This window comes from Falco biarmicus, chromosome 10 (assembly GCF_023638135.1).
Source record: "Falco biarmicus isolate bFalBia1 chromosome 10, bFalBia1.pri, whole genome shotgun sequence".
NCBI lineage: Eukaryota > Metazoa > Chordata > Aves > Falconiformes > Falconidae > Falco > Falco biarmicus.
In genome coordinates this window covers 5590515-5617018 of record NC_079297.1, presented here as the reverse complement: position 1 = coordinate 5617018, position 26504 = coordinate 5590515, and the positions used below count along the sequence as shown (strand labels likewise).

The 26504-nt window shown below is 49.8% G+C and overlaps 1 protein-coding gene across 2 annotated transcripts; it reads right to left on the bottom strand.

Annotated features, from left to right (window-relative positions):
- Positions 1-909: 909 nt before the first annotated feature.
- On the bottom strand, positions 910-26453 carry SDC4 (syndecan 4). 2 transcript variants are annotated; one of them, XM_056354350.1, is made up of 5 exons: positions 26347-26453; positions 6212-6353; positions 5222-5274; positions 4799-4982; positions 910-3523 (listed from the first exon to the last, which is right to left on the bottom strand). In XM_056354350.1, the coding sequence occupies exons 1-5, from the start codon at positions 26386-26388 to the stop codon at positions 3372-3374; spliced, it is 573 nt and encodes a 190-aa protein (XP_056210325.1). In that variant the 5' UTR covers positions 26389-26453; the 3' UTR covers positions 910-3371. The 2 variants fall into 2 exon arrangements, with proteins under 2 accessions (XP_056210325.1, XP_056210324.1); XM_056354349.1 differs by lacking the exon at positions 26347-26453 and adding an exon at positions 20490-20641.
- Between the last annotated feature and the right edge of the window lie 51 nt (positions 26454-26504).

Below are 26504 nucleotides of genomic sequence, written 5' to 3'. Positions count from 1 at the left end.
AGCAACCAGGAGCAGAACAAGCATTTGCTACTCCCTCACCCCTGAAAAACCCTGTGCAGTGATTTTTTACTCCGTCACTGCTAATCCTAACCACCCAGAGTGGGAGTTCCCACAAGGGAGAAGGGAATTAGATTTTCTCGAGGACGATAATCCATTTAAATACAGCACTTCTTAGGAGACTCGGCACTGTTCCCAGCCAGCAGCCCTGCTCTGCACACAGCCTGCCCTCTCCCATGTGCCCGAGGGGACAGAGACAGGTCCCATCCCTCAAGACCACCAAGCTGTCAGAGCAGACGGGTTTGGAGAAGCAGCACCTTCCACCAGGTCTTGCTTAATAGAAGAGCTGCTTTAGTCCAAAGGGGCATGAAGTCACCTGTGGACTTGCTCCCATAGCAGCTGCAACAGCCCTACCCCCCCTTGAAGGCTCACATCAGATACGCAGGGTTGGCTTGAAACTTGGTTGAGCAAGACCCCGAGCACACGGTCCTCCTACAGCTGAGGGCTCAGGCACACGTTGCTGCCATCAGGGGACATGCACAAGCCCATCTCTACCTCCCTGTCTCTGCTGGCTGCAAGGGGACAGCCCTCCCAAAGTGCCATCACAAAACCAACCACCAGAGAAAGGATGGACTCACCTTACTGTGTCATGCTGCATCTGCTTTACTTGCCTGGAGGAGCCGCAGCACCTCCAGACCCCCAGTGATGCTGGTCCTACGGGAGTCACTGGTGGGTCAGATGCTGAAGGCAGCTCAGGAGCAGCTGACAAAGCCCCTTTGAGCTGCAGGCCACCGCCAAGCCAGATCCCAGCACGCCTCCCCCTTCAGCAAACCAAGAAATGACACAAATACAAGCTCCCTGTTACCCAGCTCCCGAAAGTCATTTCAGACCAGAAACAGTCCAAAAAGCCAATTTTAGAAAGTACCAGTTTATTTGAGGAAAAAAATAAAATATCAGTAACAGTGGAAAATCCCCAAGAGCAATTACATAAGAGAGTCTAAACATCCCAAGAAGCAGAAACTGCTCCTGCCTTCCTGGTAGTGCCGTCCATAGGCAGTGAAGTCCTCTCCTTCCCATTCTACAGTGAGCTCTGTGCAGTTTTTCGAGCCTCCCAGAGCCTTCCATTTCCCCCAACGGACTTGCACTGGGGCCGAGTGCCTAAGTCACCCCAGAGGAGGACCCTTGGGAGAAGTGGTCTCGCAGTGATGCCTCAATACCCGGCTCCCCTGCACTCCCCACTTCGCCTGCCCAGCTCTGAGAAGCAGCTGCCACTGGCTGAAGCTGGACTTCTTTGTTCTATCGCCTCTATGAATCTGGCCTCAAGCCTACAACAAAGCCTCGGAGTAAAGAGGCTTCAGGAGTCCATGAGATTTCTAAACAGTCTTCGCAACCGTCTGGTTTTGTGCTGACTACCCAGTTAACTCCGTTTGGGGACCCACACTCAATATTTTTGTCTTAAACCGCACCAGACTTGGAGAGCTACGGGAGGACACGACTTGCGCAAAGTACAGAGGCATCGGACACGCACATTACCTTTTGCTCTCGGAGCGCTGGGGGAATTGGTCTAACTCTCAGTAGAGGTAGGAGCTATGTACACGATATATTAAGAAAGACCCACAGCAGCAGGTTCAGAGCTAGCCGTCTACGAAAGCTCAGCGCTCCCAGCTGGGAGATGCCACCAAGGCAGACTTCCAGCTACCAAAGCCAGCCTTTTGCAAGGGGCGGGCACTTGGCACAGTACCGCAGGGGACTCTGCAGTGCAGCCAGCCCCCAAAACAAAAAGTTGTCTTCTCCATACTGAGCTTCCAACACTTACTTCAAAGAGCAACCCCAGATGGCGACCTCTGCTCCAACTCAGAGGATCAAACCTGACACATCACCGACTGCAGCCTGCTTCCAGGCATGGCCCAGGACACCGGGATGGAGCCCCGGGGCTCAGGCTGCTCCCGGCTGCCTTTCCTAGCACCATCCCACTCACGCTCTAGACAAGACGCCAGACAAACAGCAGTACAAATGAGATCAAGCCTCTTACACACAGTAAGGCTGCTGAAGAATTAACTCCAGTCTCTTTGCTCTTAACTGTGTATTTCTCAGTAAAATATATAATATATAGCTCTATAGGACTGATAATAATATATTACAGGCTAGAAATACTCTCTTCTTTTCCCTACTTCAATCATATTATGAATCCAATATTGCATACAGATTAATCCTAGAAGTTATTGCCTTGAATTTATAATCAAAATTCACAGAGTAAAGCTTAAATAGTTTTCACAGAGACTCATTATATTAGTGTTTTACATAAAAAGGATAAAAGTTACCAAATGAGAAGAGCAGCCATTTCAGAAACTATAAATAATTCCATCAAAAAAAAAAACCAAAACAACCCAAAGCCTGAAAAAAAGTTACGGGAAAACCATAAATATCTTTAGAGTCTGCAGTAGCTGCTATAGAACGAGAAGAAACCTGTAACACACTGTAGCTAACTCTGCTTCGGTTCAGAATATGAATATAAAACAACATCTCTAGAGAAATGCCCGGCCAAAGGAAACACAAAGGGATTGAAAAAATAAATCTGAGGAAATTAAAAAAGTAGATTTTTTTTTATTATTTCAAAACAATTTCTACAAACTTTATATAAACATTAGGCTATTTTCTTTAAAATTCTGTTATTAAAAAAATCCTACAAGCAATCCTTAAAAAAAAGGTAAGAGACTGAAGGCAAGGAAAGGGTGTCATCATAGCCAAACTAAACCGGCTGTCCTGATTTCATGGACTAATGACCCTTGCCTGGGGCTGACAGAAGAGACAGAAGTCTCCTGGGGAGGACATTCCCATAGGGCCTTTATGGCATTCAGGGATTTTGAGCCCCTATGGGCCTTCTACTCCCTGATAAGGCAACATTATCTGTAGTGTAAGAGATTCATAAATAGTTCTCCGCAAAAATGCTTCACAACAGCCTGCTGCAAGACATCTACTAGCAAGGTTTATAAAAAAAGCGCCATCTTCTATAGAAGCAGCCAATCTGAGCATGGCACGCTGGATGCAAACACATGGTGGTTTTGCTTCCATACAGTCTGTTTTGTGTTTATATACCCTCTATAAAACCAAGCAGAAAATTTGGCATCTTTATTCTTTTTCACACTACCTTTAGAAAAAAATACACTGAGGGTTTTTTTTTCAGACTCTTTGTATTTCATTGGGCCCTGGTTAGCTGTACGGGATGGGAAGGGTCATGTAGGAAGTTTGTTTTTTCTCAAAGTTGCTTTGAAATTCAATCCAAAAAGAGCATTTGTTCAGCACATCTCATCTGAGGGCACAGTTTTTCCATACAGTCTGTTTGTCCTTTGATGGGCACAAGGTGCTGCTGAGCTTTAAGCATAGAACTCATTTGTAGGGGCTTTCTTGTAGATCGGTTTCTTCCCAAGGTCGTAACTGCCTTCGTCCTTTTTCTTCATGCGATAGACTAAGAGGAGGATCAGGAAGACAGCAAACAGGAGGCCCACTGCCCCTCCTCCAATGAGAGCTGGGGAGGAAAAAAAGAGCAAGGAGTAAGCCTTGGACAACTCCAAACCATCAGCTACACCTCAACATCTGCCTCAAGAGTAAGCACCAGTCCCCAGAACAGCCTCCAGTGCCAGCATTGTCCATGTGCCTGTCACCATATGTGCTGGCATTCTCAGTGACAGCAGATGTTACTGGAAAAGGCCAGAATTTACTTTCAATCCAACCACAGAATAATCGCATGTTCCACATTAACCAGTTTATGTTAATCTTCCAGTTTAGTGCAAGAAAGAGACTTTGACAAAAAGACTTCCCCTCCCCATGTGGAGACAGAACAAAAACACACCCCCCAAAAAAATCCCACCACAACCCACAAACAGCATCAGCTCCAGGAAAATGCTATAGCTCCGACTCGAACGCTTTGTTAACTACCTGTGTGACCACGCTCTGGGGCCTCTGTATTTCAATTAAACCACAACATCCTGCTACCACCACCACCACCCTCCAAAAAATATCCCAACACCAAAACCCACAAACCCGCAAAAAAACCCACCAAGATTTTCTCTCTGCTCACACCAAGGGAGGCTACAAGACTTCAGTGAAGTTTATCCTTTGCTGTGACACCTACTCATTGCACTGTATCGGCTTCTTTATTAGGTGGCTTTGCAACCTACTCTTCCAGTCACTCCTCCGACTGGGAGGATGGCTGCAGATTGGTAAAATGTGCCAAGGTTTGTACTCAGACCATCAGGCCAAGTGCTTGATGAAGCACACCTTTAGACAGGTCTGTCTCACATGCCAAGGGGAAGCCAGCTGTTTGGTTTCGCTCTAGACAGAGGTGCTTCAATTCGTAACAGTTGACTAGGTGTTCAGATCCCTCAGAGGGGTTGTTTGGCTCCCGGCAAGGCTCAGAAAAGGAAGGACTTGGGCAGAGGTTAGAAGGAAAATGCCTGCATTTCATACGAAAGTCTATGATATTGATTCATGACTAGATACGCCTCTTGTTGAGGTAGTTAGTATCTGGGTGCAGAGCAGCTGCCACATGACTTGGGAGGCACTTGAGCCAACAGCCAGCTGGCAGGTGCCAAAACAAGTTGTTTACCCCAGCAAGGCAAGCAGCAGGCTCTGCTGCTGCGTAAGGACCGAAGGCAGAAGTGACCCTGCCACAGCTGATCGCAGAGGTAACGCATCTCACTCCCACAGTCAGCAGAGAACTGCTCCCCAGAGAAACAGGGAACAACAGAAACCATCTTGATTTACAGTATTAATGATTTATCAGGACAAGGCGGATTATTACCTGTTAGGACTTCTGTTCTTTCAAAGATGCTGCTGTTGGCTGTGCTTGCCATGGAGATCTTGTTGGACAGGTTCTCTTCGACAGGTACAGCTTTGTCTGGAATGATTTCATTGTCCACCATTGTGTTTTTCTTCTCACCTTCTATCTTTCTCCCAGTATCTCCAGGGATATAGTTGTCAGATACCTACAGGATATAGACACACCACACCCATCAGTAAGCAGCACCCAGCCCACCTACAACTGAGAATAGGAGGGTGTGCAGGGAAAGGAACGTTTGCTTAGTGCATTATGAGTACAGTGTTCCTGCTCATGCAGGTAGATTCATCTTGATGCCACGTCTTGTGGGGGTAGGGCATTCAGAAAGCTTCGCAGACAGACTAGAGTAGCTACGTGTTGCTTAAAACATGCAGAGACAATACTTACCACAGGAGTATCTATGGTGGTCAGATATACGGCATCTTCGGAGTCTGAGTAGTCTGCAGGGGGTGGGAGGTAAAAATAAATAAATAAATAGAAGAGGACACTGAAGCCTTCCTCTCATCTCACACCATTTTTTCCAGAATTTAGACACTTCACACAATACCAGTGACTGTGGATGAACTAGGACTCTTGTTCTCTGCTACTACAATTCCCTTTATCTACTAGTACTTTTCACCATTTAAAGGCTTTAATTGCACAAGACCAGGACATGTAATCTTAAGACCAACACTCACTTCTCACAAGGGAGGGGTCTTCAGCCAGATCCATTGGCTCCTGCTGCAGATTATCAGGAGCAAGGCAGCTCTGCTATAGCTTGCTAAACTCATGCCAATGGAGGGCAACGATGTCACCACCCATCCCTAAAGGATAGTTCACCATCCCTCTAGTTACTGGATCTGCCCAAACATGTCAGGCACCAATTTCAGCACTTGTTCTTTGCCTTTTAGAGAACAAATGTTCACAAAGGGGACACAGAGCTACAGAAACTGGTTTGGGCAGGGAGCTTTGCACATCACAGAGAGTTCACTTGAACATCAGTTAGTTCTTTACGTTGTTTGGCCTCAGCTGAGATACCAACTGTAAGCCTTTTAACACTGCTTCACCAACAGATTATTATTTTTTAAGTTTCTCAGAAGTTCTTTGGAGTTCAACAAGAAAGAGATCCAGCCAGTGCAATGCCTTTTCACTTGCAGTAAGACAAGCTTGGCTGAACTCCATCTGCCCTCCCCAAGTGATTCAACATCATGGTACAACCACTTTCCCTGCTCTCATCCATGAGTGACTACGATTCACATGGCTTTCTGATCTCCACCTGACACAGTAGTTCCCTCTGGAGCGCCAGCTGTGCACTTAGCCCATCACTCATGGGCTGGTGCTGGAAGAAATTTCACAGCATCAGCTGAGGGAGATCTATTTCCCCCCTTCCCCGCTTACCTCCAGACCCAGATGCCTCATCTATATCTAACTCATCCGAAGTTAAGTGAGGCCTGAACTCGCCAATGTCTTCATCATCTGGCAAGTCTCCAGAGGCAGCATAGCCAAGCCATCGGGCATCCATGGTCTCTGTTTCTCTCACCTGTAAATAGGGGTAAAGAAGCGTTAAGTATCAGGCAACTCCTCAGAAGCACTTTGCAAAAGGTCAGGAGTTCAAAGCCTGTGCTGAACACATCACTTCCATCAGAAGAACATTAAATGCTGAACTTCCTCTCCACCAAAAGCGTTACCTTCATCAGCCTGGAAACAGCTGAATTCCCCTAGAATTTCTCAGAACAGAAGTGCGAGCCAGCCTGGGAGGGGAATTTCCTGAGGGCTATAGATTCAGGAGGTTCACTGGAATGTACAGGGTGCAAATAACACAACAGGATCTTGGTCAGGAGTTTGTGGCAAAAGCATGTGGAAAAACAATACCTTCAGTTTGTGATGAGGAGGGGATTTGGAAGGACTTTCCATTCCCCGAGAGAACGCCTGGCACCTATAGGTCAGGTTTTTGCATAGCACCAAAGCCCCACACCAAGGCAATTCATTGCTTCTTATATTAAGAGCAAACATATTTTATCACTCAAGGGTTAAAAACTGGTCTGTCAGTTCAGCTGAACTGCAGTGCAACACGGTGTGAGTTCAAGAGCACTTGTATCAATAATGACTTGCCCAAAGTCATTAACGCCCTGCCTCACCTCTTAAAATGGAAGGAAACAAACAAGTCTGTAAAATGAAATCCTCGATCCTACGGCCAGATGACTGCAGCTACAGACACACACTAGCAAAGCAGCAAGAGAGCCTCCCTGAGAACCAGCTGTTTGGCCACAATGGCAATTTACGCACCAGTGCTCATTTGCACTTGGACCTTCAAGGAGCCACAAGCCCAAACCTCCTGCCCTCACCAAGGTTAGGCAATTACCCAGAACTATTTCTCCTCGCCCCACAGCCCTGGGGCCAGCCCCTGCGAGGGTACCACAGCTATGAGCTCTCGGGTTGCTCAACACCAGCCCACAGATTCCGGCAGCTCCAGATGCTTCCACAGCCATGAAGTCACCCCCGCGGACCCCTTCCTGTACCGCAAGAAGCACGATGCAGATGGACGGGTCCCATAGCTAGGGGCCAAGCTGTTGACATTTTTTCATGCTGTCCCCACAGAAGACTGAGAAGTCTGTCTGAAGGTTTATCTACCCAGGAGAGCATTTTTAAAACATCCCTTTACTCTACAGTCCTGCACATTTGAGGGCTCTTCTTAATGAGCAGGTTTACCACAAGCTACAGCCTCACGGGGGGTGAAGATCAGAAATCCGTGGGACCTGTAGAAATGGGTGGTACCACCCGAGCCCCAGTGCTTGCTGCTTCATTGGGGCAGCAGCAAGACCCCGAGTGGCTGGGATCAGCCTTCCTCCTCTCCCGGCCAGGAGCGGCCCATGCTACAGCCCCCCAGTGACACAGACCGAGGATCTAACACCGGCCATCAATCTCACAAGCAAAGGCCACAATCAGGTGGCCGCAAGCCAGGTGTCAACTTCCTCTGCCCACAGCCCCAGCCCTGCTTCCAGCCCAGATTTCCTTGCCCATTAGCATACTGGTTTTGCCACAAACAAGGCCTCGTGGTCAGGACAAGATGGTTCTCATGTTGCATAAGGAGCAGTGGCTACTAGATGTGCTCTTCATTAGCTTATTGAGGCATCTTTGGTTTCCCCATCAATGCCGCTGGAGGATAACCAAATGAACAGCCTAGAGGGCACGGAAGTGCCGAGGCCAGCTCTCCTCATAGACCCCTGTCTCCACTATGCCCAACCCTGGAACTATGTGACGGGAAGGGGGCTGGGGAGGAAGGCCAGCTGGGGAGGAATTCCCTCCCGGCCTGGAACCAGGCATTCCTAATGTTATGGATCACTCGCTCCAAGGCAAATTCATTTCAAGATATGCGAGACCCAGCCAAAGCCAGACCTGCAATGGAAACTGCTGCCAGCGTGCAGTAGCTGTTCCCAGGACAGCTTCTGACCATTTCACCATGGGGCAGGAAGAACCCAATTCCCATCTGCCCCAGCGAGGGCATCAGAGCTGGGAGCACGTTTGCTGCAGGTCCGCGTAAGCCAGCTGCTGCGCCAGGGCAGATCAACGTTGGCAAGTGCCGCACCAAGCCGCACCCCTGTGCCAGCTCACACCGTACTTCATCCTGAATCACGGCCAGCTAATGTCCGAACAAGGGCAGCTCAAGAAAACCCACAATGAAGCCACCGAGCAGCTCGACAGCAGGCTGGCCTTATCAGATCAGCCCAGCCATGAGCAAAGCTGTGGCAAACAGCCACGGTGATTAGTACATGCTGCGGAACGCACCAGGTTTGGCTATCAGAAAACCCTATTTAAATCAGTGTTTACAAGCCAGAGGAACATAAGGAAATTACTGACTCACAAGCGTAAATAAGATTATATGGGAGCGTTCCCTGAACTCACTCTTCATCATCCTCTTGAGCAAGGACAGGGAAGTTCCTGGAAGCCACAAGAGCTTCTCAGACCATATGGGAAACTTTTCTTGTGGGCAGCGAGCCTCAGTTTACAGATTTGTCTGCCAGGGAAGTTAAAGGGCTGCTGGGCACCTCCAGACTTACACTCCAGGTTTCCAGACATTCTCTCCTAGGGAGCAGGCTCCTGCTGGGAGCTGGGGCATGGGCAGCCTGGGAAGAGTTAACACTGCAGTGCTCAAAGGGCATGTCTGGAGCAGGCACATTCCTTGCATACACACCTGCGAGAGGGCACAAGGCACTTTCACAACTTAAAAGCAAGGGCTTTGGGCTTCCCAAGTGCCACAAAGAGCACTGGGGAGTATTGCTTAAAAAATGCAGCCCTTTCCTAGAGGATTCAGCCCTCCCTACAGCTCCACTACCAGGCGAAGAGGCACCACGAAAGTCACCCATGCTTCTCTCTCAGCTGGCAGGCTGCAGCCAAGAGGAAAAACAGGAGACTGCCGTAGCAGGATGGTCAGCCCTTGCCAAGACATCTCTGGCCACATTCAGTTTAACACCTTCTGCAACTGCCAGCTGGAGAAGGGCTCTGGTGCTGCTTGGAGTCTGCTTTCCACCACCTGTTATCCCAGCACTGGAGCCAGGCCAGGGACTTGCTGGGAGAGTCGGACTGGGCGGCTGCACAGCCCCACCTCGCCCCGGCAGCTGAAGTACAGCCCTACTATTAATACACTCCTCTCTAGGAGGGGTCTGTACAGAAATCAACCTTTTCTGCAAGAGTCTAGTTCCAGGATTTCTTCCTCATATTAAGCAGCTTTATCCCCAGTAAGCACCGAGGGAGATTAACCAACGTGCTGGAGAGCAGAAGCTTTTCCTGCCTGCCAGTGGCAAAAAAAAATAAAAGAGTTTATTCCCTGTCAGGCAACCAGCCCATCAGGCATGTGAGCTATGAGCGTCATTCCTGGAAAAGCTGGGCACAGAGGTCTCATGTTGGAGCCCCAGACAGGCTGCACTACTGGATGAAGCCAGACGCTGTTTGCTCAGTTCAGGCACAGGAGTCACACCCCTGGCACGCCAGGCAGGGGCTCGCAGCCCTGATATGCCCCAGCCCACCCCACTGCACTTCGTGCTCCTGGGGCCTTCATTTACAGCCCCAGCATAGCAGTAGCTTCTTCGCAAAGCAAGAGCATCAATTTACCGAGGCAGCAAGCAAAGTTTCTGTCCCATGTGTGACTTTCCCCAGCCGCTGGCTAGTTCTGGGAAATAACAGACCCAGGCAGCTCGCTTGCCCCAGCCCACATGTCCTCACCGCAGCCTCTGCAAAAACCCGTTCAAAAAAACCCAAATGATGTTTTGGGGCAGAGACAAAGTCTGGAAGACATGGAACTGCCTTTTACGGCTGGCCCTTTTCTCTGATCAAACACACCAGTGTTCACTAAAAGCTTCTTTGAAGGGTCACAGCCAGCACGCTGCGAAGGGAGTCAGACCCGCAGAGACTCGGGCATCCAAATCCAAAGTGCAAGGAGCTCTTAAGCAAGTTTGTAACTTTGGTATGGAGACCCACCACTTGCTCCTGCGCCTCCATCCCAGAACTGTGTACACAAGTCCAGGAGTAAACAGGAGCAAGGTGAAAGTCAATCTTTCCTCGACAAAAGCACATGGAGTGGGGCCAAGCTGGGAGGTGGCAGAAGAGGGGGCAGACCTGTTAACTCTTTGTAGTCTGCAGGGACAGATACATGTAAGCTGTTCCTGGGGCTTTTCTCAGGTGCCCTGTACTAGGGAACAGTTGTTCAGATCACCTCACTTCAGTGAACAGTACTACACAAAATACCGTTCCCAGAGCTGTGCTGTCACAGACAGTGTCACCTCACACCACCACAATGCACATCTACATCAGCTGAACAAGAAAGGGCTCCTGGACAACGCAAGCAGCTGCCTGCATGGCCCAGCCTCAGAGCCTGGTTATTAAGAGATCGTTCTCACAAATCCACCACCCTAGCCCTTGTGTTGTCCTGCATCACGAACCAAAGAGCACCGCATCCCACGGAGACTTTCCAGTGCGAGGACACAAATCTCTAAACCACCAAGCCCAACAGAGGGGATTTCCATACAGTTCACTTCCACCAAAGTCTTGCAAACAAACAAGGAAGGTTTTAAGGCTCACACAAAGTGTGCAAAGAAGCAGGGGTTAGGAGTGAGCTCACCCCCTCAAAGCACACCAGCCCCCCAAAAACAGGAAAGCAGAGGAGCCATGCAGTGCTGGGAACAGGGCAGCTCAGAGCAGTGCGTGCCAGCCAAACACGCCAACCTCCAAGGCAGGCAGCGAGGTAACAGGCAAAGACAGCTCTATCCTCCCATTAAATAAGCATTAAAAGAAAGTTATTAGAAGCAACCTGAGCTTCCGGCAACGGCAGCTCCTGCCATATGAGTAAGGGAAGGGTCTATATTTCCTCCCAAAATACCCTTTACTCCCTCCGTGCCCCAGCTCTGTGTACAGAAAAAAAAAATAAAATATATAAAATACAATAGTTACTTTTGTTCTGAGAGCAAAGCAAATATCAGTATTCTGATCTAGGTTGCACCTAACTCCTTCAACACATCAGCCACAGCAAAAAAAACCCCTAACAAACTCCAATCAAAAAAAAACAGCACTTGTGCCAACTCCTTCTGCCCGTGCTGGGGGGGGGGGGGGTGGGTGGGGTGTAGCATTTTACCTCATTCCTGGTTAGTCTGTCCCACAGGATTTGCAGCGCAAAAAGCCTGCACCTGGCCTCTGGGCCAAGGGACAGAAGTTAAACAGCTCCCATCCAGGCACATATTTGCATGACAGGCTCACCCGAGGCTTCCAGACATGGTTAAATACTACTGTGCCTCTGCTCAACACTTTTCGAGCAGTCCTAGAGCAGGACCACAGGCACAGTGGCTTTGCGCAAGGCCAGCCTTACCCATCTCCTCTCCAGCAGTACAGGTGCACTCCCATCACAGTGAGCTGTAAAGGAAAATCCCTAACACTTCTGAGGACCAAGGGGGAAATCAGAGACAGAGGTACAGACCAGGGCTTGCAGGCAGCTCCTGGCTGGCAGCAGGGAATAGCACTGCATCTCCAGTATCCCAGAGCAGTTCTGGCATGCAGTTCCTTTGTACCTCTTAAAAAAAGGGGGAAATCCAAACGTTTTTATTTTTTGAATTGTGCTCAGTAATACAGGCAAGGAGCAAGGTCTTGCTCAATAAGACAGAGCAAGAGCAACATGCAGGTTGACGAACCGTGCGGCTGGTAGAAGCGTCACTCATTCAAGGTGACTTAAGAGAAGCATCCCCAGTCCCTGTCCAACCAGGTATTTGTCTCCCTGCAGCCACATAACCAGTCCTGCGTGCTCATACTCAGCAGCCCACGTGCTGGGGGGGGGGGCAGATGCAGTAACGCACGTCCAGCACTAACACAGCCTCAGCCTGGGTCGCTCCCCTACTTGCCCCCATTCTCTCCGTGATTCTTTAAGCTGTGTTGCCACAAGCAGCTCTCCTGGGGGCTCATGCGGCAGCAGAGGCATAATCCCCGTGACAATCACACTGTAATCCTGGGCTCTGGAGAGCGACCCGCTGTCATGGGTGCCTCCCCTGCAGCAGGGATGAATCCTTCAGGGCTCTGCTTGCTCAAAATAGGCTTCCCTGCACTTAAAAAGGTAACTGAGGTTTGGTTTTGTAACTCGCATGCGCTTACTTATACATGGCCTGCTCTCTTCAGACCATACCGTACGCACGTGCCCCTCCGGCCATGCCATAGAAGCAAGCAGGAGGAGGAAGGAGAGATTACAAAGGAATGAGTTCTTGTTTAACTGCTCTTGCCTGATTATCAGCCAAGAGCAAAGCCATAAAGACTGAGTCCCTTGCCAGACAGGCACATGCTGGGATCTGTTTACTGCAACAGTGGCAAAATATCTACTCTAAAAAGCAATGCCCAGCTCTAGAGACCTGCAGAGCCTGAGCAGGAAGGAGGTGACTTGCTTCCCCCCTCCAGCTAGGGGAGATAAAGCTCAGCAGGCAGTTGCAGATGGCCGTGTGTCAATCACTTGCCCTGAAGCAAATAAAGATAAGGTTTATAGGAAAACTGCAGGAGGGGAAAGCAGGAGCTCTCATGTGACTGGGAGGAAAACGACTGTGGTAGTCCCTTCACACCCCTGGAAAGTTCTCCAGGTCATGAGCAGCAATACACACCTAGTCCATAAAGACTTTGTGTTTTATGATATTTACAAACCTGATCATAGCTATTTCATACGCTTCGTGGCCCAGGGCTCAGTTCAGAAGTTGGAGAAGGCTATTCAAGGTTAAAAGGAATTCAGTTTTTCTGGCTCTCGACTCATTCTGAGTTGCCCTACTCTATACCAGAAGGCTCCTATTGCATCTTTGGCTGTGAAAGAAAAAAGGGATATACAGGACCCAGCAAAGCAGCTTTTCCATCAAGAATGACTTCTCGTGCTGATATTCAAGGCCTGGGATATTTCATATATTGTATTTCCCCGCCACACCAGGAACAGGCCGGCCCTCACTGCCCTTTCCTAGAATACGCTACACCCCAGTATTTCCCCGGACATGCACACCAGCAGAATATCCACTTGGCAAGAAATGTGTGATGTGAATTTTCAGGATCTTTATGCTCCCTTACACCAGTGTTAGCAAAATTAAGCCAGGCAGACACCCAACTTCAAAGGGTGCCTTTCCTAGCTGGCTCACCATGCAGCTAATCTCAGCTCGTTTGCACAGTCACGATTCCCAATGCTGCACTCCACAAATGCTTCCCCTCCCACAATCCATTTTAATCTAATCAGAAGTAGTAGCCCTAAGATTTAGGCTAAGCCCAGGTGGCTGAGCTCTGCCAGCACAGTTATGCTATTTAAAGTTTTGCTCTGTTGGCAAAGCTACCCGCAAAAAATTGTAGCAGAGGAAGTTATCAGCATGAAAGCACTCAAGACAGCGTAGCCATTGCACTCCACTATCAGGCTATGCCCGTGTAAGCATTTATACAAACAAACATTTCAACAGCAGGGATTTTCCTAGTTAGCTACAGCAGCAGAGGCTGGGGTTTTCAGTGCATGGTGGCATTGTTTTGTTTTGGTTTGTTTGTTTGTTTTAATAGAGATGTTCCCGACTTGTGCAGAAGTTGGTTTGGCTTGGGCCCAGAAAGCAGCAGACACACAGCATGTGCTATTGGGGATAATGCAGCTGTACTTTGGGAAACCTGTCACTCCTGGGAGCATTTTCCTGTCTCTGAGAAGAGCTCTGGACTCCCAGCCAGGATTCCTCCCTTCTCAGAGCAGGGGTTGGAGCAGCTGGCAGAAGTTTTCCAGCCTTCCCTGACCAGGTCTCTACACCTGCACCGTCGCAGCCAGGAGCCGAGGGACTCCAGCTATTGTTTTGGTCGCTCTTTCCTTGGCTGTGCAAAGCCTGCGCTTGGCTGGACTAGCAAGTCATTTAGTAACCAACGCGCAGGATCAGCTCCTCATATTCAGCCTCAGGAAATTTAGAATTAGTGCCAAGAACAGCCTGCACATAAACAGTCTCCTGCAAGATCCTGGCTCCAGACTCTGCTCCACTGCGCACTGTGGATTTGTAATAAATATTTATCTCACTGGGGAACAGAGTCTTCCAATGAAAAACTCCTGACATCAGTAAGGACTATATTTCCATTTGGAGGGACACGTTTCTCTGTTTTTAAAGGGGGACACTAGCTGACAAAAGATGCTTCTGCCACCCCCCTAGCACCACGCTGGCCAGGATCCATCCCTTTATCTACGGGTCCCGCTACCTCTCCAGCGCAGCAGCAGCACCCCACTGCACCAGGCACTGTCCTTGCAGCCACCTCATCTTATGCACCGAGATTTCTGGCTACCCTGCTGCACAAGTCCAAGGCAGGCAATTTCACAGTTGCTAACACATGTTAACATTTATTTTTATTGTTATAGTTTGACCATAACAGCAGCTACAGGGCAGGAGGCAGAGTTAGCCTCGCAGCAAGGTAAACGGGACAAGGCCACACTGCTCTGCATTCAAGTTTTCCAGCAGACAGCAGCACAGTTTTAATTGAATTGCGGTGAAGACACCTTTTCCCTTTTCAGCAGCTGAGGCAGAGCAACATCAGAAGAGAGAAATCTTTCCCATGGCAGGCTTTGCTTTCCCTGACAGGAGGCAATTTGTTTAAGCAAGAAGCAGCCTTAGTTTTGCTTGACATGACGCTAGGTGCTTGGGTAACGGTGCTACAGGTCTCCCAGCCTCCTTCCCACCCCAAGGAGTGTCTCTCTGAGATTTTAATTAACTGCTTTGATTTTTAAGTTATCCCAATAATTTGTCTAACAACAGCCTCTTGGCATTTTATAAGCAAAGTCTGAACCTCAAAGGATTTAAGGATAAAACTGACAAGAGCGCATATTGCCAGCAAAAAAAAAAGACTTCTACAAGAAACCTATTTTTGCAGTCAGCCAGCCTTCAGAAATTGAGAGGGACACAGCTACATCTTGCGTGTTTTCCCCTCCTACGCTGACATTTTCTCCAGATTCAGGATTAAGTATTTAACCCCCTCTTTTGAGACTTTCCACTCTTTTAGCTCGATTCGAACGTTTTCAGTCATTTCAGGTAATACTGCTGCTTTCCTCTCTGCCCCACACAACTCTCATTTCCAACTGTCTCTGTGTGCAGATACACGGGAAGTCAGTGCCTGCTCAAGACAAGACCATTTTCTGATCTGCCTGTGCCAACACCAACTCAACTGCTGGAGCAGTCGTATGTCAGAGCCTGGCAGCTTTTCTGCCCACCACAGCCACAGCCCGAGGCAGACCAGACGAGAGGCAGCAGGGAAGACGCTCAGTGCAGCGGGTAGCACAGACCCGCTGCCAAGCAGCACTGGCTTTGCCTGTCACCCCTTTTCTAACTAACCCCGTACGAAAAGATCCACCTCTGTGCTGCTGCGCCTCGGAAGTCTGAGTCACTGCTTCGGGTGAAGGGCCAGGGCCGTTACTCAGAGGGTGACAGCCGCCTCTGGGAGCTGTGAGGCCAGGGCAAGTGCCAGAAACCCTGAGTCAGAGCATGACTACTGCTGCCAGTCAGGGCTGACAGCGACACACAGCAGAGCTGATCCAGAGGCAGCAGCATTTACTGGGCAACCATTCAGGCACACGCTTAAAGACACACACAAAAAAAGGAAGTCTGAACTAATCTAGAAGTGCAGCCCTAACAGCTCATAAATGTAGGATCTTTTATAGCTCCTCAGAGCTGCAGCTTATTACAAGTTAAACTTTTTAACTAGGCTGCCCTGTCTATTCAGAGCCACCAAGCCCAGTCTCATCACAAGAGTCTCATTCTAGTGCAGATCGTTTGAATCCTTAATCTAAAGCATTTGCATTCCACCGAGTCTCAAACAAACAGCCACACATGCTTCGCAACAGCAGCGCGGAGGTCAGGCGTGCGCAGGGCTTGTCCCCAGCAGTTTTGTAGTGCTTCAACTGCCTTAGCTTCTGGTTTGAGGCTGCAAAAGCAGCACAAACCCTGCTGCTGTTACAGCACAGAAAGGAATAAGCTGTACTGAGTGGAGCGGGAGAATGCAGCTGCAAGGATCTAAGAGCAGGCTGAAGAGGATAAATGTTAACTCAAGAGCAAGGAAGTGTTCTAAGTGTTTTGAAGGATGGACACTCTGTTTTGTCTAGCCAAAGTGACAGCTGGGGAGTTCTGTGGGATCAATGAGCCACAGTAACTCAATCAAGTAATCTTCTGAGTCAACTTAAGTCATTTACATTGCAGACCATAGAGCCAGTTATCACACCTTCTTTATTGGTACAGTTACTATCACTGAATTTAAAACCAATATTATTTTTTTTAAAGATGAAGTCCATCGATCCATTTGAGAGAAAACTACTTAACGTTAATACACACAAAATGCAAAACACCCTAATGTTAACTTATAGCCAAGTGGATTCAAGCAGCCAGCACATTTTCAACAGAGCATTTACCAGCACCACGAGTCAGAGGGGAGGGAAAAGTAGCTGCAGCAGTTGTGCCGAAGTCTGCATGCCAAGCAGCCTGCCAGAGTCCCTCCTCTCCGCCGTCACTCCGAAGGTCAAGTTAGCAGCTTCCAGTGGAAGCGGGACACAAGTGTATCAAGAAAGCAGTAAGCCACCACAGGAAAACCATGGCAAGGTCACATTAGGCCCCACTTCAGGCATTTGAGAGCAGCAAACGGCCTCCCCAGCCCATCCATTCAGACAGCTCAAGTCAGTTAACATTAATAAAGCCATTAACAGAGGTTTGGCGGGGAAGGAAGAGAGGAAGACACATAGGAAAAAAAACATTTTCACTGTTGTTGGAGTGGATACAGGCCTTTACAGGACTCCGAAGTGCCAAGGCCTTGGGAGACAAACACCAGGAGGTGCAGGAAAAGAGAGCAATCATGTTGGCTAACAGCCTTAACTTCCTAGGGAGAAGGAGTCTCTGGTATCATGAGTCTGAAAAGCACCAAGTTCAGCCCCGATTTGCCTCTTGTGTAAACTGTTTGGAAAACTCTGAACCACAAGGAAGTGTTCTCCAGCATGGGAGCTGGCAGGCACTTAGGACAGCAGCAGTGCTGTTTTCCTGACCGTGCCTCAGGCACCGCAGGGGTGACTGCTCCCACCTGTGTGGCTACCTCCATGGTACAGACAAGGTGCTGGGCTGCAGAGGGACCGTGCACCCCTGAACTCCCACCCCATGAGCTATGCACACAGTTTGACAAGGTACTAGAGAGGCTATTTCTTTCTACACATTACAGGCATTTCATCCTACCTCTAGGTTCATTTCATCAGAGCTCTAGGTTTGGCCATCAGAAGTCATAGGCTCCTTCCCTTCAGGACTAAGGGACTTTGCCTTAGAGACCATGATGTTGCTGCTCTGTGTTTTAGGGAGGCTGAAGCAAAGCCAGGATTTGCTCTACACGTTCAGCTGCCCCGTGAGTTTGCCGAGTCAGAAGGTAAAATAAAGTTAAACGTGCAGATAGCAATTTCTTGATTTGATTGGGAGGGACAGATGAGAAACTGGGCAAAGAGCAGAAAGAACAGGCCTCGGGGATCAATGGCAGCAGGACAAGCCAAACCGGTTTTAACATTAATAATGCTGAACTACTTTCCAAACACAGCTATCATCAACAAGACACCAGCTTTGCCAATCAGGAGGCCTCCAAGCATGATTGCTTTAAACCGGCAAACAGAGCCCACAAACAGCATGAAGCCTACCCCCTCTCCCTGAGCAATCCTCTGCCAGCAGCTTCTGGGCTGGATTTCGGCTTGTCTACGCTGCTAGGGATGCACAAACACGATGCAGTGCTACATGGAGACTTTATCTGCATACTTCAAGGCAGGAAAAAGTAGGGCAGCTGCAACAAGCCTGCAGCCCATTAGCACTGCAATGGCCCCCTTGCAGCTCAGATAAACACAGAGCAAAGCCTGCAGCAGACAGGCACCTCTGCTGTGGGAAAATACCCCTAGCTTCCCTCCTGGGCTGCCAGGGGCACTTCTAGATGCTAAAAGCACAGGAAGAGCTCAGCAATGCTACTCTGCTCAAGCAAGGCAGACCGCAAGATCTTCATCAGCTCCACCGATCCCATCTCCTGTGGCTGCACTGGTGGCTTTCTGCCCATCCCCAGCTACTAAAGCATCTTTTGCAGGAACCCCATCCTTGCACAGCACAAGCAAAGGGGAGCAGCTTGCCGACAGCACCTTTGCTTTCTAAAGCACTCAGCTGGAGAGGGCCAGGGGACATCAGGAGGCACCAGGATACAGCTCCAACCACCTCCCCCAACCCATGGGAGCAAGACAATGTTCCCACATAAAACTGATGGGCTGTTGTAACACAACCCACCCACCGCCTAAGCACCAGCGTCACACTTCCGCACTTCAGTAATATTCCCCACCCTCTTACACATCGAAGATTGCTTCACGCAGAGAAATCCCATCAACACCAGAAAGCCATGGAAGAGGAAAGCAGCCAAGACATTTTTGTTTGTACAGGCTTGGGGAAATATTCAAGCACCGAATCACTCTCAAAAGCCATGCTCTTACATAAGCACAAGAAATACAATCCCTGTCTTGTAAAGAAACAGCTACCTGTCTTCACCCTACCCGCACAGAAAAATGAAGAGCCACACACTGTGCAGCTCTGCACGTTTTGGCAGTACTATTAAAAAAAAAAGTAGCATGGGAGGAGCGCCAGCCAAACTCTCCCAAACAGTGTGTCATCCTGGTCTCCTCCCCAGCAGCCTATAACCCAAACAATTTGTTTGGATTAGGCTTTATAGTAGGCCAGTGTTACTTCTCAAGCATACACTCCATCTTAGGTAGCTTAAAAGATACAAGCAAATACCCCGTACAAGTTCCATATAAGGATTTACTAAATACATCTGTGCAAAATTTGTTGTCTTTGCAGAAATCTGATGCTTGCAGACCACTCAGTTCCCCAGGGACACCAAGTTGCATTTCATACCAAACATGGTCAATGCAACTTCCAGATGCTGTCTGCCCCAAAGGTTTGCCCTACTAGTTTGGGCCAGTTCTCAAAAAAGAGATTCAAGTGCTTAATAGCAGGGATAAAGACATCAGATTAAAGTGGATTTGGGCTGGTGGGTCTTAGCAGAGACTAGCTGACAATTACTACAGATGCTCTCTGTGGGAGTTTCCTACTCCACAATCAGCAACCCCCCAACCCCCTGTTTCTGTTAGAGGGCAACTGAGCAGCAGAGCCTTATCAGCTCTCATCTGCCCACCCAGCCCTCAGTCCAGAACGAAGCAGTATCGATGATTAACCCTGGTTTTGAGAACCCTCATCTCCTGCAGTTACCTTAATCTCAGCAGCTCTTTCAGATTAGCAGAGGAATCTGCCCTGACTGCACTATCAGCAAGACGGACACACACAAAAACAAACAAACAGCAGGGAAGGCAGAATCCTACATCTCTGCTTCACCATGAAAAATCCCACACGTGCCCTGCTTGAAGCATCGAAAAACATATAACGAAGGGAAACAGTTAACAGACTCTTAAACCCCCAAGAGTAATGCACCTTTTCTATTCCCGCGTAAAAGTAAGGAAGGTTTGATGCATCTAGAAAGGCACCAGCACGACCGAACCCAGGTAAGAATGGAAAGCCCGCCCAGGTGCTGTAATTGTACTGCACATATCTAACCCATCACACATTCACAATGAGAGAGAGATTAAAGGACTTAAAGTCCACGACCAGCAGTTGGAGATCAAAGCCGTAACGGCGAGCAGTTCATCTCTATCACATACCCTTGTACCCTGTTACCGCTCCAATCCCACTAGCCCCGCTACCAGAGCGGCGCGACGAGGCTGAGCAGCGCACAGGGGAGAGAGGGGCAAGTGGGGAGCGGCACGAGGGCCGGGCACTAGGGAAGGGGCGAGAGGGCTCCGGGGGCACGGCTGGGCCAGGGCAGCGCTGCTTCGGCATCAAGCAGAGGAAGCAGCACGCAAGCCAGGAAGGACGCAGGGAACCGGAGCTGCCCCACTGCCGTTAACCCATTCTGGCCGCCCCTCATCAAGAGAGGGGCAGATCCCCCGGCGGGCGGCGGGGGCATTAGCTCTCAGGCTACCGGCAAGCGGGGACCTGCCGCAAGCACGGCCCGGCACGTGGGGAGCAGGCGGGTCACCCACCCCCCGGGGCAGGGAGCACCCTTCCCCACCGGGGCGCGCAGGCGGGGGGCGACCCTGCCCCGTCCTCTCCCCCGGCCCGGCGGGACTCACCGACTCGGCGGCGGCTGGCAGGAGGAGGCCGAGCAGCAGGGCGGCGCGGAGCAGCGGCGGGACGCGGGGCAGCGGCATGGCTGTGCCGGCGGAGCGCTGCGGAGCAGACTGCCACCCTTCGCCGCCGCCGCCGCCGCACTTATAATGCCGGAGCGGCCCGCGGGGGCGGAGCGCTGCCGCCGCCCGCCCCGCCGGGAATGCCCGCGGCCCCCGCCCCGCGCCCCGGCACCGCGGCGGGATGCCCGGCGGGCTGGACCTGCCCCGCACCGGCGCGGCCCCTTCCCGGGCCCCGGGGACACCGTGCGGTTCGCTGCCGAAGCCTGAAACCGGGAGGGCCCGGCCCCGGCTGTGCGGGTGCGGAGGCTGCTCTGCACGGGGGGTGTGTGTCCCCACTGCCGGCGTGGGGATCGTCCCTAAGGGATGGGGAAAGGCGAGGGGGGGGGGCGAGAGAAAAAAGGGGGGGGTGAAGGAAAAGGAGCGGGGGAGACAGATAACGCAGCATCCGCTTTTGAAGCATTCCACAAGTGACAGCCTCACATTTACAGAAAACCGAGCAGGACTCTGTGACTCGCAGCGTGTCATCACTTTGGTTATCAGGCAGGGTGTTACATCACAGGGTTGTTGAAGATGGAAAATGAAACCGCTCCGTCTGTTTTCTCTGCAAATGGCAAGTGCAAAAAACCCACACAGAAAAAGGGGAAAATCCCAACAGCACAGTTTAACTATTTCAGTTTTTCTTCTCTCATTAATAACTTTGCCTGACCATGAGAATTTGCTTGAAAGCATCCATTTCAGCCCTTCAACAACCTGAACTACCACACTGGTACATCCTCTGTGTCAGTCCCTCGTTCACGCTCCAGTGATATCAGTTTGTACTTGACCTCTAGTTTGTACAGAATAAAATATTTTCTTAGTGGGGACACAATGCACAGATTACAAAGTGTGTGTGTGTGTGTGTGTGTGTGTGTGTATGATCCCATCTGCCAGGTATGGACTCAAACTCTGCTAGATCTGTTTCTCAGCCCACTCCAGCACTACAACGCTGTCGTGGGAGAACTTGGAGCCTTCCTCCTTAGTCCCACCTTAGCATGCTAAACCTAAAACCAAAAAGATCCCTAAGGTGAAGCAGCCTTCCCCATTACCTGTTCCTTTGGGAATAAATAGGTACAGAGGCTGAGAGCTGAGGTCAAGAGATCCCTCCTCAATGTTTGTTAGGACCATGCCTGCACACATGCCTGCTGGCAGGATTCCTGCCAGCACCGTGTTGAATTGGCTATGGAACCAACTGGCGTAGTATAAAGTGACAAGAAGCACCGCTCAGAGTTTAAAAAAATGAAGTAAGATCTGAAGGCAGCATACATCCACATAAGGGTAGGAGCCAGCCTGGAGGAGGCTGTGGCTGTGGTGGAGTTTCCCGTAGCACATGATCCTCTGTGCTCAGGACAGCGTGCTAACCTAGTTCACCTCAGCATCCAAGGCCACTAGGGAGGGATCTGCGCTGTGAGCTGTGTTACAACCCTGTCTTACCACCCTCACTTCATCACACGGAGGAGCTGATGAAAGTCACTCCTGGTGTGGGCAAGGAGCCCAGCTCCAGTGAGTCTCCAGCTCAGGACACCCAGCAGAGCTGAGCAGCAGAAGATGGAACGGCATGAGAGCACATGGGCTGGACCAAATGTGCAAAGACTGGTCCATACCATGACATCTGCCAGACAGAGGACAGCCTCAGCAGCACAAGGTGGCCAGAAGCACTCCGCTCCTCCCTAAACCTCTAAATGGCACCGGCATTTGTGTGCATGTGGCCGTGACCCCTCTACGCCTCCTTCCAGGTAAAGCAGCCACCAGCAAGATGTCTTCAAAACCAGCTTTCTGTATTGTGGTTACAAACACTGCTAACTTGCCTGTTAACTTCCTCTTCAAACAAGCACAATACACTGTACTCCTGGTTGTCACAGCCCTCAACACACACACCCTCCACCAAAAAGTCCCCCCTGCGCGGCACACGACAGCATCTTCCCTCCTAGGGAATTCTGCTTTGACAGAATGGGGAGGAGCCAGTCTGCCCACCTGGCCTAGGGACCACGCACATCGTCCATCGAAGTCACACCTGTACACAAGATCCTTCACACAAACTGGCAGAAATCTTGGGCTTCTAGAAACAGAAGAGAAAATCAAACTTGACCTTAACGTATTTTCCAACCTTGAGAACAAATTTACGTAACTTTACTGATGACATTTCCAAAGTGCACTGTGCAGATCCACCTCCCACACACACACACAAACTTTCTGCGACTCTGTCTCCACAGAATTCATATGGGAGGAAATGCAGCCACTAAAATTACAATATGGTTCTGTGAACCCATGACACACAACAGCCTGCTTCATCTTGCCCTTCAGATGCCCCTTCTCAAAATGTTAACATTCTCCTCTCTCTGAAATAACACAGAAAAATCAGATACATGACACTCACTGAGAGTGACAGGACAAATGGGCCCAGAGAGAAAAAATGTACAACTGAAACACACAAAAGTGAAACCTCACCGCAAGTGAGAGAAACAAGAAAAATAAAATACATGTTGAGCCACACGTTTGTTCTGGGCGATGAATTCTCACATTCAAGGCGTGTCAGTTCCCTTCTCGATTTAAAAATTACAGTTGGCAGAGAAATGACATAAGCTGGCCACCATTGTTCCTAACCCAGTGTTCACCAGTGAACAGTTACCTAAGTCTTGCATTAAAAATAAACACCTGCCAGTTCCTAACACACAACACAAACATGCTGGAAGTGGAATGGAGCACCCAAATACAATGCACTTGGAGGGCAAGGGGAATCACATTTTTACACGGCAGATAAGAAACATCTAGTTAACCTTGAGAAGGCCACATGCAGAGCCCATCAAACAACTCTAAACCATAAATGCTACTGTACTAACCAGGAAAATACATTCTTCAGCCAAGCTCAGCACAGTTCCTACAGGCAGATTTTAAAATAAGCTTAGAGCAGAATCCTCAAGCACAAAGAAACTTTAAGTGGAGTTTTAAAAAAAATTTCAACTCCCAAAGTTTGTTCACTACGCTGAGCTCTTTGGAAAGACATACCTGCACGCTGCGTGGGTAGGAGAGAAGCGACTGAAAACTCATCCCACATTTTGAACTACTTAATGCCAAGTTATTCTAGAAATGTGCAAACTTAGCCTTACTGTCCCTTTAGCAAAGGTCACCTTAGCACAAATCCTACCTGCCTGGCAAGAGGGAAACAAGCCCTAGCCAAGGTCCGTTCAAATAGCACTGCCCTTTGTATATCAGTTGTTAAAATATGGATCACCTAAATAAACAGCCTTCTGTTTCGTGCAATGATTCCTGAGGAGAAAAATCAATACCATCCTATACAGCTATTTCTTATGGAAAGAATCCCTGGCTAAACAGGGCATTCTTTTTTCACATTCCTGATAAAGAAGTGGCCACGATAGTTGCATGTGATTTGGGTACATTCTCAGGGCATCTGCTATGTCCTGGGCATGTCGCCACTTCTTCCACCTGCTGCTCTTCATGACACGCAGGTGTCACGCATGAAACAGCCAGCTGGTTAAAAAAGGACATTCTAACCAGAAGCAAGGCAAGAAGCAGCAACTCTGACACCCGAGAAAGCACTATCTTTGTGTTTCAACATCCTTTTCCCCTTTAGCACATCTTTCGTTCACAGCTGTCTCTGACTTTCATTTGAACTAGAAAGGAAGAAAAGGGAAGCTGAGAATGACACTTAATTCCCCAATAATGTTTGCTTTCCAGGTCCACTTTAAACCCTTCCTGCAGAGCAGGGGTGTGAGGTGAGGGTCCCTGTGGGGAGAACATCCTCTCTTCCATGAGAAGGACATGGTCCCCTAAGCTGCAGCAGCCTAGAGAGGAGGGAGAGCTGAATTCAGGAGCACAGACAAACTGATGTGACCGTGCAACATGCCACTGTGAAATTAATTCACAAACTGGGTTGCAGCAGACTCGCAGCACAAATATCTTTGTGCCACAGCACTTCACTGCATCCATACTGGTACACTGCCAGCCCAAGGTGGGAGAGCGCCTCAACTTACGTGTCTGATATGACTGCTGCCATGTCTATCAGTTCAATTATAGGGCAGCAACCAAGCAGGGAGGAGCCTCAAATTTGGAAGGAATTCAGATCGGCACCTCCCAAAACACCAGCTCATATCTTGTGACCCCAGGGGACTACTGGATAAATCAGAGTATTGTTGCTGATGACTTTGGCTGTAGAAAGACACCCAGCAATTATACCAACAGTCCTACCTTACATTAGCTTGGAGTTTTAGCTATGACTAAACAATGAAACATTTTAGCTGGCAAAGGAAAGCCAGTTCTATAAAGTTTGAAAAGGAAAGAGGAGAGTGAAAACTAATATCTAAGCAGTGGCTTGCACATGTCAGCTAGCCAGGCACAGCAGATTTCAGGAAAGGAAACCAATTTCTACCAAGAGTTAACAGAGGAAGTGTTGAGTCTCACATTCATGCTCAGCAACACAGTGGCAGCAGGCAGCCCTGGGATTTTCCCCTGTTCATTTCTGCACTGACTGAGGCTGGTAAGCTCCTGCAAAAATAAATTCTGCAAAGGCACAAGTGACAACTCAGCAGCGGTTGCCCACGTCCACCACGTGCTGCCTCTGCCTTGCACAATCCTTTCTAGGAGCATCAAGGGCAGGAACAGGGAGGAAAATGTGTCAAACTCGCCTCAGCACAGGGACATCCACAGAATGACGAAGGGAAAACACGCAGCAAAGCTGCACAGGGAACTTCCCATACACAGACATGGAAAAAACATTGTGAGAGAACATCACAGATCCTAACCTGAGTTCCTGCAGCCACAAATACTCCACACTCACAACTGATGTTAGTCTACCACCTTCCGTAAGAGCTGGGCTCCCCTTTTGCCTTCCTCCTCTCTTTTCCAGGTGAAAAGGGCTCTGTGGCAACTCCTCCATCCATCCGAGCAACCCAGAGGTGCTTACTCTCCTTTTTCCAGTGGAGAACTTATCTCCAAAATGCTCCATTGACCCATGCAGCCTTGAGGACTTTGGCATTCAGATAGCAACAATTCTCACGTCTGAAGCCAAGCAAGCAGGACAGTTACTAAGGCTACTAAAATGAGCTCCAGCAGCCAAGAGCAGATCACAGAAGGGGTATGGCCAAGCATGAGAGATGCTGGCACCCAGCTATTTCATGAGGTATATAAAAAAGAAACCACTACCTACCAGAAGACACCTCCCCAAAGGAGTCAGGCCCTACACAGGACCAGCCCTGTAACGGAACAGTGCTGCCGGGGCACACCGGGGCTCACAACATCATCTTGGTGCCCTACGGCCTAAGGCGAAAATGAGCACAGCTGGGCAGCTGCTACCAACAAGCCTTGGTGCCTGCAGGAATTGGCCTAGAGATGAAAGGAAATATCCCAGGACAATCCCTTCTTGTTTGCTTAGTATCTGCATCTTTTTAGCAAGGGCTGCTCTGCCGAATTATTGAATCCACTGAAACAAACCCAGCCCGGCACCGCGCAGGAGGCAGGGGCACCCCCCGCATGGGGAACAGCCGGTGCTGAACGGGGGGCAGAGAGTGCACACAATAAATAACACACGCGCGCGTTATTACACATTAAGTGTGTAATAAATCACACACGCGCGCGTTATTACACGATAAAAGTGTAATAAATCACACAGGCGCAGAGGCTGCCCGGCCTCACTCCGGGGCGCTGCCCGAGCCCCTGCCGCAGGCCCAAGCGCTCACCGCAAGGCCCGCCAGGGGCGCCGTAACGGCCGGGTCAGCTCCCCGGGCCCGACCTTGCCCCGGGCGCTTACCTGCCTGGCAGCAGCGCGGCGGAGGGCAGCGGCACCCCCCATCGCGGTGGCCGCCGGCCGCCATGGCGCGGCCAGCGCGGGGGCAAAGGGCGGGGGTCAGGGGTCAGGGGTCAGCGCCGCGCCGCGCCCTCCGCCGCGCTAGGGGGCGCTGTGGCGCG

Excerpts from the sequence above, each read along its gene's own strand:
- SDC4 (XM_056354349.1), bottom strand. The coding sequence starts at position 20,567 with ATGCCGCTGCCCCGCGTCCCGCCGCTGCTCCGCGCCGCCCTGCTGCTC. Across the intron at positions 5,275-6,211 it reads TGAGGCATCTGGGTCTGGAG|ACTACTCAGACTCCGAAGAT; the intron begins GTAAGCGGGGAA and ends CACCCCCTGCAG. Across the intron at positions 3,524-4,798 it reads AAGAACAGAAGTCCTAACAG|CTCTCATTGGAGGAGGGGCA; the intron begins GTAATAATCCGC and ends TTTCCTCCCCAG.